The 18833-nt window shown below is 40.6% G+C and overlaps 1 protein-coding gene across 1 annotated transcript in view; it reads right to left on the minus strand.

Moving 5' to 3' along the window:
• The window catches only part of ADCY2 (adenylate cyclase 2), a 1664414-nt gene that overhangs the window by 271190 nt on the left and 1374391 nt on the right, over positions 1–18833 (minus strand). The window contains exon 17 of the mRNA XM_063922769.1: positions 2609–2728. Within this exon, the coding sequence (XP_063778839.1) occupies positions 2609–2728 (120 nt within the window). The remainder of the gene's footprint in view (positions 1–2608; positions 2729–18833) is intronic.

The raw sequence follows: 18833 nt of genomic DNA on the forward strand, positions 1-18833 counted from the left end.
GAGGTAATCAATTGCTGCCCAGGGCGCCCTCCCCTGCGCCCTGCACCCTACAGTGACCGGAGTGTGTGGGTTAGTGTGGGCGCAATGGCGCACAGCTGCAGTGCTGTGCGCTACCTCATTTGAAGACAGGAGTCTTCTGCCGCCGATTTTGACGTCTTCTTGCTTCAACCCGCCGGCTTCTGTCTTCTGGCTCTGCGAGGGGGATGGCGGCGCGGCTCCGGGAACGGACGACCAAGGTTAGGTTCCTGTGTTCGATCCCTCTGGAGCTAATGGTGTCCAGTAGCCTAAGAAGCGCAACCTAGCCGCAGTTAGTAGGTTTGCTTCTCTCCCCTCAGTCCCACGTAGCAGAGAGTCTGTTGCCAGCAGAAGCTCTCTGAAAATAAAAAACCTAACTAAAATACTTTCTTATTAGCAAGCTCATGAGAGTTCACTAAAATGCACCCAGCTCTGTCCGGGCACAGATTCTAACTGAGGTCTGGAGGAGGGGCATAGAGGGAGGAGCCAGTGCACATCAGTACTACTAAATCTTTCTTAGAGTGCCCAGTCTCCTGCGGAGTCCGTCTATTCCCCATGGTCCTTAAGGAGTCCCCAGCATCCACTAGGACGTTAGAGAAATACAATTTGTTCAACGGACCCAAAGATTCAAAGAATTGTCTCAGTTATGGGGATCAAAACCGACCGAAAGCCAATGACTAAGAAGATATCCCTGAAAAAAGTCAGATACTAATTCTAAATGTACATGTTCAGGCCCAGAGGAACATAGCTTCAACTTTAAATACAGTACAGTTTATTAGTATCTTTTAAAACTGTGAAAAACATTTTGTAAAATTAACTTACGCCCCTGTGTTTCAAAACATGAGAAGGATAAGCTTTTTGGAGTGTAAGTCTGCTTGAAAGTTCTGATTGCTGTTGAGCTGCCAGGATTTAGGCAAAAGCACAACATCTTTCATGTTGTTTAGCCAGTTATTATGGAATGATTGATCAACCATAATTAACTGTAAGTCTTCACTTTCAGTTATCACTGTTCACAAAGAGCAAATAGGTATCTAGGGGCAGATTTATTAAGCTCAGTGAAGTGATAAAGTGGAAGGTGATAAAGGACCAGCCAATCAGCTCCTGTCATTTTTCAAACCCAGCTTGTGACATGGCAGTAATGATCTGATTGTCTGGTCCTTTATCACCTTCCACTTTATCACTTCACCAAGCTTAATAAATCTGCCCCCTAGTTACCTAATTAAATCAAACTGACAAGGTAAAGAAATACTAATTATACTCTTTTCAGACAGAAATGTCTGAAAATCCCGGCTTTTACCCAGCATTTCAGTGTTGGGTAGTTTTGCCGGTCCCTACCTGACCCTTTCACACAGACAATCAAATTACCGGGTCAAGAAATTCTACCCAGTAATTTGCGGATTGAAACAGGCATTTTGTCTGTGTGAAAGGGTCAACCCGGTTCGAAATTCCCAGGTCTCCGACCTGGGTAAATTCTTGGGTCGAAGTCCCAGGAATTTCAACCCAGCATGACCTTTTCACACAGGAACAGGGTCCCATGTTTATCAGCAAAGTACTAGATAGAAATTCACCCGGGAATTTGTCTTTCTGTGTGAAATGGGTATTAGTGGAAGACACCTCTGCTAACAACCCAGTGCAAACTTGGATAAAAATCAGAACCTAGATATGACCAGGTAGAGTTAAAAAGGTTAATAGGGTATACTGTAAATATATAAAGATTAAAAAACAACAACTTTCAAGATGCATTCTCAGCCTGGATAAGATAAAACTGCAAAGTGTTTGGCAATCTGGCCTGCTAAAGAGGTATAGTATATTTAAATAAAGATGCACTTAAAGCTGGGTATACACTATCTCATAAATGCTACCAATTTGATAAAAACGCCAATCAATTTCTAGCTGAGTACAGTATCTACAGTACTTCCTACAGATCTCTTCAATAGGATTGGGAGGCTGGGAATGAGGTTCAGGACACCAGATCCAGACCTACCAATTTCACCATTGCAGGAACATTTGAATCTGTTTATCTGCTAACGCTCATGTACGCTCCGGGTGCACTATTCAACTATCAGACCAATCACCCAATAATCAGCTGATTGGTAATAATTGGAAAATTTTTACCTGGCTTTAGTCAAATCTCTTCTGACCTGTTTTGCTGTTGCCCTAAAGACAGTGACCAGAACCGGAAACAGGGTATCTTATAAAACTTCTCCAAACTCAGATTGATGTGATTGACAAAGGCTATCCATCAGCTATAAGTGGTATTTAGTTGCCCAATATCAGTAAAAATAGAAAATTAAAGTAAAAGGACAGAAGAAAGTAAATAGTGAAATCTTATTAATATAATTACAATATTATATTTTCTTATCCTTTGATACTGTCCCTCACAAGTCCCTATACTCTATGTGTGATTCTGTAAAGTACTTTACAAAATATTCCAGTTGTGTGAATAAGAATTGTAGTTGCAACAATCAATGCTTTCAAATTTATTAACACACTCTTCTTTATTTGATTACTTTAAATGATAATAGACAAGCATGACGTGTTTTGTTAAACTCATCAATAATTACAACATAGGATAAGACAGAATTGCACTCACCGGTAAAAAGAAAAAGTTATTTTGTACAAGCCATTTCTTTTCTCCTGTAGACACATGTGAACTTGTGTTTGACCAGTTGGACATTGAATTTATAGAAATTAAATTATCATCTAGGAAAAACTGTAAGAAAATGAGACTGTAGTTAATTATCTTTTACCTAATTAGGTATTTATTTAATGTCTATAATTTTACTAATATGTAAAGTGCTAAACATAAACATAAAAAGGCTTGTTTTACACACTAATATATTTATATTAAAGGCATATGGAAGCAGACTTAATATTAACCCCTTAACTCCAAAGGATAAATGGTACAGGTATTTACTTTTCTATTGTCTCCCATTGGTAAAAACTTCCTTTTACAACAGGTTTTTTTACATTATTATCCCTATAAACTCTCCACGGACGATATACTCACACTCCAGTCACATCATCTTATCTAAAATAAAGACACAGATAACTGAATTGGCAGTGAAAGGGGTCAGCTTTTTATTGGATGGGAATTGATTTAGTTTAATGTGTATTTAATTTAAGATTAATCTAAAGTATGGTGGCAGGGAAAGAACGGCCTAGCTTAAGCAGAAATATGAACAATAAACTTAACAACAGGGCCAACTGCCCAAAACAACAAAGATGAGCCAAATGCCACCATCCTTGCCAATACATCTTGCAAGGGAAGGGCCAATCGCCAAACCCTTTTGGGCAGTAGCATAACTACTGCCCCCGCAGACCCCGCCGTGGCATGGGGGTGCCGCCACTTTGAGTGACTAGCTTTGGTTGTGTCACAGGCATTACGGTGTGTGGTATACTATATCACGGGCATTGTGGTATGTGGTATAATGTCTCAGGGTCATTGCGGTGTGTGTTATAATGTATCACTGACATTGCGGTGTGTGTCATAATGTGTCACAGGCATTGTATGTGATATAATGTATCAGGGGCATTGCAGTGTGTAACATAATGTATAACAGGCATTGCGATTCCTGTCATAATGTGTCACAGGCATTACGGTGTGTGGCATAATGTGTCTGGGGCATTATGGTGTGTGGCATAATGTCTAAGGGCCATTGCAGTATGTGGCATAATGTATACTGGGCATTACTATAAGGAGGAGAAATTACAAATAATGTAAGGGGCATGAATCAGGATTATATTTCTTTCCTGTGGTGGCCAACATCTGGGCGTGCAGGTTGCAAAACTGGTGTATAAGGTAGTCTTTTCCTGCAATGCCACGCCCCTTTATGCAAAGCCACGCCCATTTCAACAAAGCCACGCCCCTTTTGCGGTGCACGGCATATTCATAATTTTACTTGTTCCAATTATGGGGGGGGGGGGGGGGTTGGGCGCCAGAGAATTTTTTGGCTTGGGGGAGAAAAATTTCTAGACACGCCACTGCTTATGGGGACATCTAAAAAAACTGATGAGGCCATCTGCCCAGATTGGCATCGACTTGAGGTGACAGCCCAGCCACAGGGAAGGTAAAGGGACCACCTGGATGGGTGGTGACCCTTAACCAACGCTGCTGTACATGCCTAATCTCCTCCATGACTGTACAACCCCCAGGGAAAATGAAAAACCCAGTCTAAACATCAGCCAGGAGCCATTCTGAGACCAGCCAACCCACAAAGGTTCCATAAGAACTGCTGTCACCACCATTCCAACCCCAACTAAGCAAACCTCAAACCTCTAAAAATGTCATCCACAAAAATAGCCATACCTTCATCCAAAAGATGATCCCCATCTCCATGAAACAAATTATGGTCCCTAAAATAAATGGGTGAATGCCTAATGATGTGACCACTGTGAGCCTCCACAGCTTGGCCCATGACCACATTATCCAGCCTACATACCAAATCCATAGCACCAGGTCTCAAAGCGCCCTGACACACTTAAAGTGGGATAATGTCAGACCAAAAAACCCGACAAAAAGGCCGGTCTACCAACAACTCCACTAACTGCCATCTGATATCACAGATCATTGCAACCCAGATGTATGACCAAAAACAGTGGATCACCGACTGTTACTACTGACTCCTGCATAACTTTACGGGGGGGTCCACCTAACATGGCAATGCTGAAAACAGAAAACGTCCACCAGCCGGCAGAAGCGTAAGTTAAAACTTGTTGTAATACAAAAGAATCCTCAAGTTAGGGTGCACTGCCAGATAGAATCTCTGAAATACGCCAGACCTCCTCCTGTCCAGTGCCCGGGTATTGTCCATGGACCAACCCGCATCAGCGGCAGGGATGTGCAATGAATGAGTAGCATACAGTAGACATCTGGAGAGAGTCCCTATTCCAACATGCAATGCCTCAAAACCCAATGAAATTGATAGCGGGTAACTGATGACCCATCTAGGTGAATCAACCAGGCACCCTCAGAAACCAGACTGAGCCTCACATTAGGCCATTGCCAAGGCCACATGGCAGATCCTACTATCCGGGCAACTAAATTATTCAGAAAGCACTTAGTCAAAATGTGCAAGGAAATTATCCGGGCAACTACCCATCGAAACCAAATGCCCTCTAACAACCAGATCTGTCATGGAGCGTTGTACTTTACACCAAGCCCTATCCTCCTGGACTACAACATGGGCTGCCAACATACTCTAGGTGAAATGGCCCTCCTAGAGAAGGCAACTAATTCACCCACCCTGAAGACCCCACGATATGCCATAGCCAAAGCAGGCTTAAACAAACAAACTTCTTAACTTGACAACCAAACTCACACCGTAACTTTCAACAAATGCAGTATGCTCTGGACTTACTCGCAGAATATAAACACCACACGAAGGCAAGAAGACAGTGCTTCACCTACCTATCTTTTCTGCACATCTCTAATCAAAACTCAACAATTTTCTAGCAGTGTATACTGCTGCATCTTTATATAATGCCCACAAGAACCCTTTAGGTCATATATTGTGTTTAAATCTGGCTCTGGTACTAGCCAGTGCCACCTAAGCCATTTACCTCACCACACATCCCTGGCTAATCCATCAATGGGGGCTGGATTACAAGCCACACATAAAAGGGACAAGATGTACCAAAGGTTTCAGCATGTGGCAACAATTGTCAAAAATGCAACCAGTCAAAACATGAAAGAACGCCGGCAATTGCATTATTCAACCCAGGGATGTGCTCATGCTGCAATTATATGTTACTTTCTGAGCACCGCAACACAATTTGTGCAAGCAAGTGAATAGTCAGCAATGAGGTTCAAAGCTGGTGGTTAATAGCATGTACAAACCCTAGATTGTCACACCAGAAAACCACATCCCTGTTCTCCAGCCAACCACACCACAGTTCCAAGGCCACCATTATCGGGAACAACTCTAACAACAAATTCCTGGTCAAACCTTCCTTTAACAAATCCTTAGGCCAAGGTGCCACACCCTCTTTCCATCAAAGAATGCATCAAAGCCTGTGGAACTAGCGGCATCTTCAAAAATCTGGAGAACTGGGATGGAGACCGGTGGAGCAAAATAAATCCACAATCCATTAAAACACATTGAAAGGTGTCCCAAACTAACAAATACCCACAAATTTTCCTAACCAGCTGAATGTAGTGTTAAATCTGTCGGACCTCCAGAGTCGCCCTTGCTATCTTCCTACAAAACACCCTGCCCATGAGAATCACACAGCAAGCAAAATTAAACAGGCCCAAAAGGGATTGAGCCTGCCTAAGTGTGAGTTTACCTGCCACTAGCGCTGACAACACACCATCATGTATGCGGACAACCTTATCAGGAGGAAGATGACACAGGCCTGCCAAGGTATCAATCTCGATACATAAATACATGATGGTTTCCACAGACACACAGTCTTATCTGGATGGGCACATCAAACTCAGTGTAGAGTGCAATAGTTTTGGCCAGTAACTTAGCACAGGGAGAGGAACCAGCCGGACCCACTAGGAGACATTTATCCAAATAATGGGGAATACCAATTTCCATAGTGACTTCAGCTAAGCATCAATGCAAAAATCTACTGAAATGCTTGAAGTACATGGAGGAGATCGCACAACCCATAGGAAGACACCTATCAACATAAAACCCATCTTCAGGGTGGAAACCCATATATTGACAACCCAACAGGTGAAGAGGGAGTAACTGAAAAGCTGATTCAATACCTAGCTTGCACATTAGGGCTCCATAACCATACAACCAGACTATACCCAGAGCCACCTCAAAAGGCTGATAAAGCACCCAACAGTGAACCTCAGCTATTACATCGTTCACTGAAGAAAGCAATGGACAAGACAGATGCTGAATCAGCCTAAATTTCCCTTTCATCTTTTTAGGGATGACTGGTGACAGCAGATGACCTACCACAGGGGGCTCTCAAAAAGGCCCTACCATACGCCCCACAGAGAGAGAAGGTGGAGGAAGGAATGAGGGAATGGAAGGAAAGGAAAGGAAAAAAAGGACAGAAAGGAAGGAAAGGAAAGAAAGGAAGATAACAACCCAACTGGAACTACAAATTATTATGAAGGCAAAATATTTTTCATATTGGCTTCAATTAACTCAACGGAATGATTATTGCTATAGAACCATAGTGGTAATTATCTGGAGATCACCTGTGTTCCCAGTGGCATAAATTGTGATCCTCCCTGTCAATATGCGCCAGGACTCTACCATCATGGTATACACACTTGGAACACTTTTGTTTGAATGTAAGCAAGTCTCCACATTCAATGTATCCTCTTGTGATCTCTGTCTGGCAGGTGCAGATTGGGATGAAAAACCAGCTTGGGAAATTTATGGAAGCAGCCCTAATGGCCTCCGTTGTCAGCAATTCAATGTCTCTATATGTAACCACTATCAGCAACACACCCACACTATGTTGTAGCTGTGTCTTATTAGCTAACCCCCTGTAACCACACAGGAATGCCAAACACATAATATACTTTTTGGTGCATGTGTCTGATTCTGTACTGCAACTCTGTACGAACACCATCGCGATGAATGCATGCAAGGTGCAACTCAAATGCAAGAGCAGATAAAGAACATTGCACAAGAAAAAAATAAAACACATTGGCCTCCACAGGAAAAAACACACACTTTGGCCCCCACAGAAAACAATAAAACAAATTGGCCCACACAGGGAAAAAATAAATGTATAATATAGCTTTTGGTATTACAATTTGTTTAAAATTTTCACTGCTGTTTGAAAGGCCCAGTGACACCAAGAGGTTTTATAATTCTTGGCTGTAACATCTACTGTATATATTCATTTGTTTATTAACATTTATGTAGCGCTAGCATATTCCATTGCACTTTCTTTCACAGTTGGGCAGGGACAGATTGGGAACTGAAAGTGGGCATGGAAACTTTTTTATAAGTGGCCTCACATGGGCAGCACCAGAGGTATATCGTGTAACCATGGCAGCAGCACCACCCCTCACATGTCAACCAACAAAACAGGCTCCGTATACACATCTGGGAATCTTCCCCGTAAATCCTATGGCCAATCCGCTCCTGCAGTCTGGTGACCAACAGATAATATAAACCTGCACTGTAACGATGGAAGATGTGACAGGGCACTTTACATGCCCATATAGCATATATCCTAGCATCAATAAACACACGTCTTCCCTCATTTGAGCTGAAGGTTGTCTAGTAACATAGTTAATGAGGCTGAAACAAGAAAATTGGCATCGAGTTCAACCTGTATTATAATTCTTACACTAGTCTGTATTTAACCAGTTAGTTTAACCTCTATAGTGGGTAAAATATTGGAAGGCATTTTGAGGGATAGCATAGATGATTATCTGCGGACTACTAAGTCTATTAGCAAAAGTCAGCATGGGTTTGTAAGGGACAAATCATGTCAAACTAACTTAATTAGCTTCTAAGAGGAAGTGAGCGAAAATCTTGACCAGGGAAAAGCAGTGGATGTGGTGTGTTTAGATTTTGCAAAAGCCTTCGATACAGTGCCTCACAGGAGGCTGATCAGTAAATTAAGGGAACTTGGCCTAGGATATACTATTTGTACATGGATAAGTAATTGGCTGGATAATAGAGTACAATGTATGGGATGTTCTCCAGCTGGGCACCAGTAGTCAGTGGAATATTGCAAGGGTCCATACTTGGCCCGCTACTGTTCAGTATATTTATCAATGATCTAGGAATAGGCCTGCAAAGTACAGTATCCATCTTTGCAGATGATACTAAACTGTGTAAGGTAATTAATTCAGAAAGCAATGTGGAGTCTCTACAGAATGACTTATTTAAACTTGAAACCTGGGCGTCTAAATGGAGAATGAGGTTCAATATAGAAAAATGCAGTTATGCACTTTGGGACAAAAAACACAGACTTGCATCCTATACTCTAAATGGGTAAAATATAGGGGTAACTGTGGTGGAAAAAGATTTGGGGGTTTTCATAGATAATAAGCTTAATAACAGTACACAATGTCAAAATGCAGCAAAGAAGACAAGTAAAGTGCTTGTGTACATCAAACGGGGCATCGAGACAAGGGACGAGGATGTAATCCTGCCGCTGTACAAATCATTGGTACGTCCGCACCTGGAATATTGTGTTCAGTTCTGGGAACCGTATTATAAAAAAGATATCAGGGAACTAGAAAGAGTTCAAAGGTGAGCTACTAAATTGATTAAAGGGTTAGAGACACTGGAGTACGACAAAAGGCTTACTAGGTTAAATATGTATACGCTAGAATAGAAGCATCTAAGAGGAGACATTATTAATATCTTCAAATATGTAAAGGATCATTACAAGGAATTAGCAGGGCATTTGTCTATTAAAAGAATTCTGTATAGGACACGTGGGCACTCACTGAGGCTAGAGGAGAGAAGATTCCATACACTACGTAGTTCTTCACGGTAAGGGCAATAAAGATTTGGGACTCCCTGCTGGAGATGGTAATAATGGCAGACTCTGTAAATGCATTTAAAAAAACGATTGGACAAATTTCTAACTGGAAAATGTATCCAGGGCAATAGCATTTAACATATTGACATTAAATATATGGAAGTGGTAAGAATCATAGTTGTCAATTGGTACTAAACCATTTCTTCAGCAGGCACATTATAATATGAACAGCTTAACAAAGAATACAGGTTGAACCCGATGAGCTTATTACCTCACTAACTATGTAACTATAGTTTAACTATAATGACCCAGATGAAGTCTGAAATACATTACAGGTTGAGTATCCCTTATCCAAACTGCTTGGGACCAGAGGTATTTTGGATATCGGATTTTTCCGTATTTTGGAATAATTGCATACCATAGTGAGATATCATGGTGATGGGACCTAAATCTAAGCACAGAATGCATTTATGTTAAATATACACCTTATACACACAGTCTGAAGGTAATTTTAGCCAATATTTTTTATAACTTTGTGCATTAAACAAAGTGTGTGTACATTCACACAATTCATTTATGTTTCATATACACCTTATACACACAGCCTAAAGGTCATTTAATACAATATTTTTAATAACTTTGTGTATTAAACAAAGTTTGTGTACATTGAGCCATCAAAAAACAAAGGTTTCACTATCTCACTCTCACTCAAAAAAGTCCGTATTTCTGAATATTCCGTATTTCGGAATATTTGGATATGGGATACTCAACCTGTAATCAGTGGTGTAAGTTTGTCCCAGTTGCCCGGAGGCAAGATAAATATTGGTGCCCTCCTATTTCCTATATTAAGATAAATATATGTATGTACAATATGTGTGCGTATATGTGTGTGTGCTTATGGAGTTTTCTGAAAAAAATGTATATACTTTTACTTATACATTTAATTGTCTTTTATTTTAAATCACACATTTCTTAGCAGTCATACCCAGGATTAGGACCCATGACCTGTTACACTGACAGCAGACACTTTACTGATGGAGCTATTTGCTTCTGTACAGGAAACATGAGAATTCTAACTATATGAAGTTACGTGTAATTGTCAGAGAAGTATCTTCATATAGTTAGAATTCTCATATTTCCTATACAGGAGCAAACAGCTTCATCAGTAAGGTGTCTACTTCCAGTGTAATAGGTTGTGGTTTCTAATCCTGGGTGTAACACTTGTAAAATGTGTATATTCAGTATAATAAAGAGGGTGTGATTTGTAAGGTGCAGGGACCAGTGAGGAAGTCGGTCACTGAAAAGACAGCAGCAGCTATCAATTAACTTAATTCAATGGTGTCACAGAATTGGAGGAGAGGTGCCCCCCTTCAGAGCAGGAGCCCGGCGGCAGATGACTCCGTTGCCTCCCAGAGTTCTGCCTCTGCCTGTAATTTTAAATGCTATAACCTTGGATATATTTTTAAGTTAGAAATGTATCTAATCCATTTTAAACTTGTTGACTAAGTCCACCATTCCAAATCCTTACTGCCCATACTGTGAAGAACCCTTTCCTTCGTTGGGTATGACATTTTCTCTATTCTAACCTCAGAGGATGTCCACATGTCTTGTGTAGAGTTCAGTAAACAACTTGCCTCATAGCTCCATGCATTGTACCTTTATATATTTGTAAATATGAATAATATCTCCTCTTAGATGCCTCTTTTCTAGTGTAAACATCTCTAATTTAGTAAGCCTTTCCTCATAATCCAGTGCCTCTAACCCCTTAATCAATTTTGTGGCTCACCTCTGAACCATTTCAAGTTCCAAGATATCTTTTTATAGTGCAGTGCCATGAACTGTACACAATATTCCAGGTGTGGCTGCACCAATGATTTATACAGTGGCAGGATTATACTCTAATCCCTTGTCTCAATACCCCGTTTTATGCATTCTAACACCTTAATTGCCTTTGTTGCTGCACTTGGCATTGGTACTGCTACTAAGTCTATTATCAGTGAGCACCCCCAAATCTTTTTCAACTACTGTTTCCCCTACATTTTCCCTATTTAATTTATAGGCTGCATGTTTATTTTCAGTCCCAAAGTACATAACTTTGCATTTTTCTATGTTGAACTTCATTCTCCATTTATCTGCCCAAATTTCCAGTTTAAATAAGTCGTTCTGTAGAGAGTCAACATCTATGTCTGAATTAATTACATTACACAGTTTAGTACCATCTGCAAAAATTTACACTGTGCTTTTCAGACCTATTCCTAGGTCATTAATAAATATGTTGAACAGTAGGGGCCTGAGTACGGACCCTTGTGGTATTCCACTGTATACTGAGGCCCAGTTGGAAAACATCCCATTAACCTACACTCACTGTTCCCTTGTTATCCAGCCAATTACTGACCCAAGTACAAATAGTGTTGCCTAAACCAAGCTCTCTTAATTTGAAAATCAATGTTTCAAAGGCTTTAGCAAAATCTAAATATACCACATCCATTGCTTTTCCCTGGTCAAGATTATCGCTCACTTTCTTGTAGAAACTAATTAAGTTAGTTTGAAATGACCTATCCCTCACAAAACCATGCTGGTTCCTAGTGTATTAATAAACTTGGTGGTTCACAAGTACTCCTGTATGGTAACCCTTATTATACCTTTCAATGGGGGTAATTCTGAGTTGATCGCAGCAGGAACTTTGTTAGCAGTTGGGCAAAACCATGTGCACTGCAGGGGAGGCAGATATAACATGTGCAGAGAGAGATAGATTTGGGTATGGTGAGTTCAATCTGCAATCTAAATTGCAGTGTAAAAATAAAGCAGCCAGTATTTACCCTGCACAGAAACAAAATAACCCACCCAAATCTAACTCTCTCTGCAAATGTTATATCTGCCCCCCCTGCAGTGCACATGGTTTTGCCCAACTGCTAAAAAATTTCCTGCTGCGATCAACTTGGAATTACCCCCAATATTTTCCCCACTATGGATGTCAAACTTACTGGTCTATAGTTACCAAGATGAGTTTTAATTCCCTTTTTAAATATTGGCACTACTTCTGCTATGTGCCAGTCTTTTGGTACCGTGCCTGATGTAATTGAAGCATAAAATATTTTTGCCTTTTTTTATTATTCATCCCTATTCTATTTGTTCCATTAAAACTTTGCCTTGATGTGGTTACTGCATATACCAGCAGTGACCAACCCGCGGCTCTCGAGCCGCATGCGGCTCTTTCTCGTTCCACATGCGGCTCAGTCGGCTCCCTGCTCCCACCTCCCGCTACCTGGCACGCTGATAACCATTTCTAAGGGTGCAGGCCCTTGAGCCAATCAGAGCTTGTGGACCCACAGCTAAGGCTCCTGATTGGCTGCCAGACCACGAGCTTTGATTGGCTCATGGACCGGTGCCTGATTGGAGATATACACCACCGCTGGAGACTGAGGGGCAGGAGAGGTGCATGTTGTGCTCTACTCCCCTCACACACAGCAGACTGAGCAGAGCAGCAGCATGGCAAGCAGCACTGGAGAAGGGGGGTGTACCTGGCACCGGGGTATTATGTGTACCTGGCACTGGGGGCATGTATGCATCTGGCACTGTGGGGCATATGTGTGGTACTGGGGACATATGTGTAACTGGCACAGTGGAGCATATGTGTATCTGGCACAGTGGAGCATATGTGTATCTGGCACTGTGGGACATTATTATTATCATCCTTTAATTACAAGGGTTCCGCTGCACCCAATTACAGAGTACATAAACAAATAATCAAAACAGGAAAATAGCAACTTACAGTTGAAGGCAATATAGGACAAGTACAGGGTAAATAAACATAGCTACAACAACAGACACCACTGACATAAGTATCAGGTGGCGAAGACTGCTGGATTTGGTGCAGTTGAATATTATTAAAGTAATAAAAAGGATAAGCACATGAGGGAAGAGGGCCCTACTCATGAGAGCTTACTTTCTAGTGCGGAGGGGTACTGGCACTGTTGGGCATGTGTGTACCTGGCACTGTGGGGCATGTGTGTACCTGGCACTGTGTGGCATATGTGTATCTGGCATTGAGGGGCATATATGTATCTGGCACTGTAGGGACATATGTGTATCTGGCACTGTGGGGACATATGTGTATCTGCCACTGGGGGCATATGTATACCTGGTACTGTGGGGCATATGTGTACCTGGTACTGTGGGGCATACTGCATACTGTATATGTTTCCGGCACTGGGGGCATATGTGTACCTGGCACTGTAGGGCATATATGTATCTGGCACTGGGGCATATGTGTACCTGGCACTGTGGGGCATATGTGTATCTGGAACTGTGGGGCATATGTGTACCTGGCACTGTGGGAGCATACATTTATCTGGCACTGTGGAGGCACCCATTCTTTTGCGCACACACACAGTACCACTGACCGATTTTTTTCTACTTGCACCACTGAATGGGGCATTATATGTATGTGGCACTGTACTGGGGAATTATATGTATGTGGCAGTGTACAACATGACTAAAAACAATGTTGTGACACAAGGTCATACTCCTACAAATGTCATACTGAAAGGTGTGCGCATAAAAAAGGGGTGTGGCTTTGTGCCATAATAATGGCTCTTTCACTTGACTACAGATCTTTTCTGGCTCTTTGCCTCTGACTGGTTAGCCACCCCCCAGCATATACTGTACATGGTGGTTAGTATGACCACCAGCTAATAGCCAGTGTAACAGTTATGTACAGCATGGACAGCAGCTAAATGGTCCACTGTAGCGTGTCTGTTGTCCCTCATGCACCTTTGTATCTGATGTTCACCTTTTACATCTGATGTTCACCTTTTACATCAATGGCACATGGAATTTCCTAATTACCTTCACCACAGCAGCAGTTCACAAATTGCACTGTATGAGAAATACTGCCACCCTTGGCCCAAAAGACGATAACAATTCCTTTTTGTAACTCAGATAAATTGCCCCTTTTACCCATGAAAGCAAAGAGTGATATATGTGCAGACAGCCCATCGCACACCTTTTATAACCACCAAATCAGCAAATGACACGTCACAAACTTCATGGGCTATACTCTGCCGGCGTCAAATGTAGGAGGTGGTCACAACAATGTCACTCGACTGATAGTGATATTACAAGTAGATAATATAGCCATATTTTTCTTTTCTAAATTGATTGGTATTTTTTGGCATGTTCTATAAGTGGACCAGTATCAAATATTCTTGAGAATTAATGACAGGTAGGAGATTGCTAGTGACTCTTTGTTGTAACATTTTCACACTGTAAAGTAAAATCATATACATTTCCAGTTTACAAAACAATCCTTTGATTTGCTCTGAACATAGATTCCATGTCCAAATGAAGACCCAACCAGCAGCTAATTTGCATTTTGTCTGAGACAGAGTAACAGGAATTGCAAATACATAGATACTGTAGGTGCACTTTTGCATTTGTTGTATTTAATAGTGTTAATGTTATAGATTGGGATCATTCTTTCCTATGAGTATACTTAAACTTTACTGTTTCTGGTACAAAAAAGTGTTAAAATAAGAAATGTGCACAAAGAATGATTATTCTTTTACATCTGTTAATCTTGTAAATATATATCCAAAAAGTATTGCTTTTAGTGATAAGAAGAAGTCTGTATATAACAGATAACGATGGTGAAGCATTCTTTCATGTAGAGAGTGCTGACACTGAGAAATCTATTTTCCTGACTCTGCTGATATATGTTGTAACGTCTCTTTTAGAAAATAACATATGTTTACAAACTTTATTTTACTCTAAACTTGTTTTTCTTTTTTTTAACTGTACCACCACACTGATGTTTTGTTATTTGTACAATCATCATGCCTAAAGCCAATTTTATATCTACATCCCTATTTAAACCATATAATAATATCTGTTAAGGGAAAGTCAGTGACTACTGTATACCATCAATTATAACGGGCATTCCCAACCACGGTCCACAAGGCACTCTAACAGTGCAGGTTTTAGTGACGTCCAGGCTTGAGCACAGGTGACTTAATTAGTACCTCAGTTATTTTGATTTAACCATCTGTACTGAAGCCTGGATATCACTAATACATGCACTGTTAGTGTGCCTTGAGGACCGACGTTGGGAATGCCTGAGTTATAAGATCTCTACTGACAATTTCTTTTCTAAATTAAAGCTACAGTACTTGAATCTGTTTGGACATAGAGCACTAAAAAAAACACTGATATTATTATTAATAATAATAATAATAATAATAATAATAATAATAATAATAATATTATGTATTATTATTATTATTATTATCAATATTATTATCATCATCAATTATTCCATAGTTTTTAATATAGTTACAGCCTATCCCTTTAGTAGGATATCTTGAAGTCAAGTAACTTGCCAATGGCCTCATGAGGTTTTACTATAGGTCTGCTGCTACACCCTGACACACTAAAATCCTCTTTACTGTATATGAATGTTTCAGGTGGTATTGTTTTGAAACCTTTATTTATTGCTTGGAGTAGTGTTATTATCTGTAAATAACAGATATGTTAGGAATTAATAATGTTTTGTCTATATAATGAACCTATAACCTTCTTTGTATATGAATTACTATGATTACTGTACTGTGCAGGTCAGTCAGTGCAACTTTAATAAATGCTTAAGCATAAGGTAATTGGAATGGAGTCAAGGTACTGAAGATTTTAAAACCAAAGTACAGTTATGTGTTATATAAAACATTTCTAATAGCATTGCTACAAACAAACAAACAAACAAACAAACAAACAAACATATTTTCATCTGAACACTCTGCGCTGATTTACTATAGAAAGGGAAACACAAAGTATCCGCTCCTATCCAGATTGGAAGAGAAATAATTATCTGCCCACACTAACAGAATTAATAGACGCAAGAGTGGATTTTCATTATTTGGAATCACTGGATATACTGAAAAATATATAATTTTAAATATTATGTGTTTGTACAATTTTCTTCTCTCATCCTACTATTTTGCCATGATATACTGTAAAAAGGTTATATTTTAAAGTGTGCACCAAGAAGAAGTATTTATTTTGGTCTTTCCTTACAAGACCACAACCCATATTTTTACACTTGCACATTACTCCAGGAGTACCACCAACTTAAGAGGATATATCTATCCCATGCTCTTATGAGGAATAACAATTAACATATACTGTAGTTGTTGTTATTTATTATTATAAATACTTGATAAAATATCTAGTGCAGATCTAAACTAAACTCCTTGGTGTTATTATAAAGTGTAAAAGCCTAGGAAAAGAAAGCCAGAACAGATCTACCATGTAAATCTTATAAAACCTAGGATGGATAGAGCAGCTGTGTCAGCCATCCCAGTCCCTACAGTAAACCAGGTGTCTTTGGTTCCTGAAGTAACAATAGCTAAAACCCTCAGCAGTAGGAGGCTAAAGAATTTCTGATAAAACAGATGACTGCTGTAAAACAACAGTCATTACAGATGTTACAGATGACATAATAACTGACCCATGTTTTAAGCTAAAGCTCTATGGAATACCAAAAACACAATTAATTCCAGAAGTTGAATAATGTGTTGAAGTTCGATGCCTACCCAGTGCCTCGGGTGGGTGAACTTACTAAAAGATTAGGAACAGCATAGTACTTGACCACTGTAGATTTAACCAAAGGGTATTGTCAAGTGCCATTAACAGAGAATGTAAAAAAAAGAAATTTTCCTGGACCAGAAGGGTTGCTCCAATACAAGATGTTGCCATTTGGGTTGCATGGGGCACTCTCCACCTTTCAAAGGATGATGGATAGAATTCTAAGGCCCCATAGACAGTATGCTACTATTTATATACATGATGTAATCATATATAGTCCTAATTGGGGGTGTGGCCTAACCTGCACCTGTATGTGGATGTGCGGCTGCTGAGCTCTGCTGTGCTCTGTGTATGGACTCTCCACACACCTGGTGCATCAATTTGGGACTGTCTGCAGGGCACCCTGCCCAGTGTGTGTGTTCAGCATTAAAGGATGTAAGGTCAAGTTGCTGAGCCAGGGGATCTCTTTGAGTGTCCCTGCGGGTTGTGACTAAACTGGCCTCCTGTAGAACATTCTGAGAGCCGGAGAACCTGTGTAGCTTTCCTGGTTACCGCTATTGCCACTGGTGGATGAGGAAGGAGAGCAGCTTACAGTGAATAAAAATACCATCGGTGGGAAAGGAAGGAGAGCAGTGACCAGTCCGCCACCAGCTACATCGTGGAGTTTGAAGTGCAACTCATGGTATTACTGCTACTCCCACCTGCTCTCCCTGCTGAAAGAGTACACGCGGCATGCAGTGAGTGAGAGTGGCCCGCTGAGAGTCACCCGCTGTGAGTAGCTGACAGCCGCCCGCTGTTTGGTACATCTGGCTCCCTCATTGAGAACTCACCTGGCATCCAGAAAGCAGCCTGCCCGGGAGCTAGAACCTCCGTTTATGCACTCTGGCAGATTGAAGCAAGTGGTGGTGAGGCAGTATAGCTACAGCAGCCCTGCAACCTCGATTGTGAATGTCTCTGTGAATGTCTTCAGATGTTAGTAGGGACCAGCATCTGTAGCCAGCTTATGGCTCATTACAGCACCAAATCATAGTACTGGTCCTAGTACTAGTCCAGATGGAATTTGTGGAGAGTGGGCATCTAAATATAAGGTTCTGTTCAGCCTTCATCCTCTATGCAATAGCATAGCATGGTACAGTTATTCCCTTTGAGGGATAATAAATGATATAGGATACTGTGCATTGTATAGCTAAGATCTCTGAGGAATAATAGACAATACAGGATGCATTCTGTCCCTTCAGAGGTTAATCTCTGTATACACCATTATTCTGCCATTAGACTATTTGCGAACTATCTGGTGAATTAAACGCGTCTGAGTTTGGCTACGTATTGTTTTTTGAACTTTGGTTATCAGTTTATAACAATCTTCAAAGTATTTATCATGGCACTCAGTAACTATATTGCAATTGTATAACAACATGGATCATTTGGGAGAGGAAAACCCGTGTGTAAAATAAATGTACTCTCTATCAGCTATAGGTAAAAGCATGGGCCTCTGTACAAAAATGCTGGGATAGTGTCAATGGAGACATCCCTGGGAGGATTTTAATATCCCTAATTTGCAATCACATCGTACTTGATATATTTGATATGATCAGTCTCATCTGATCTTGGAAGCTAAGCAGGGCTGAGCCTGGTCAACATTTGTAAGGAAGAACTCCAGGGGAATATCAGATGCTGTGAGTATTAACATATAATTGGAGTCCTATACTTAACCGTAGTAAACATTTCGGTTTTCTCTTGAGCACACAATGCCTAAACTTTGTAAGGCAGCTCCTCCTGTAGACCTAACCACATTTATCTCTAAAATGCAACCTGGA

Source organism: Pseudophryne corroboree, chromosome 5, assembly GCF_028390025.1.
Source record: "Pseudophryne corroboree isolate aPseCor3 chromosome 5, aPseCor3.hap2, whole genome shotgun sequence".
In the NCBI taxonomy this organism is placed as follows: Eukaryota; Metazoa; Chordata; class Amphibia; order Anura; family Myobatrachidae; genus Pseudophryne; species Pseudophryne corroboree.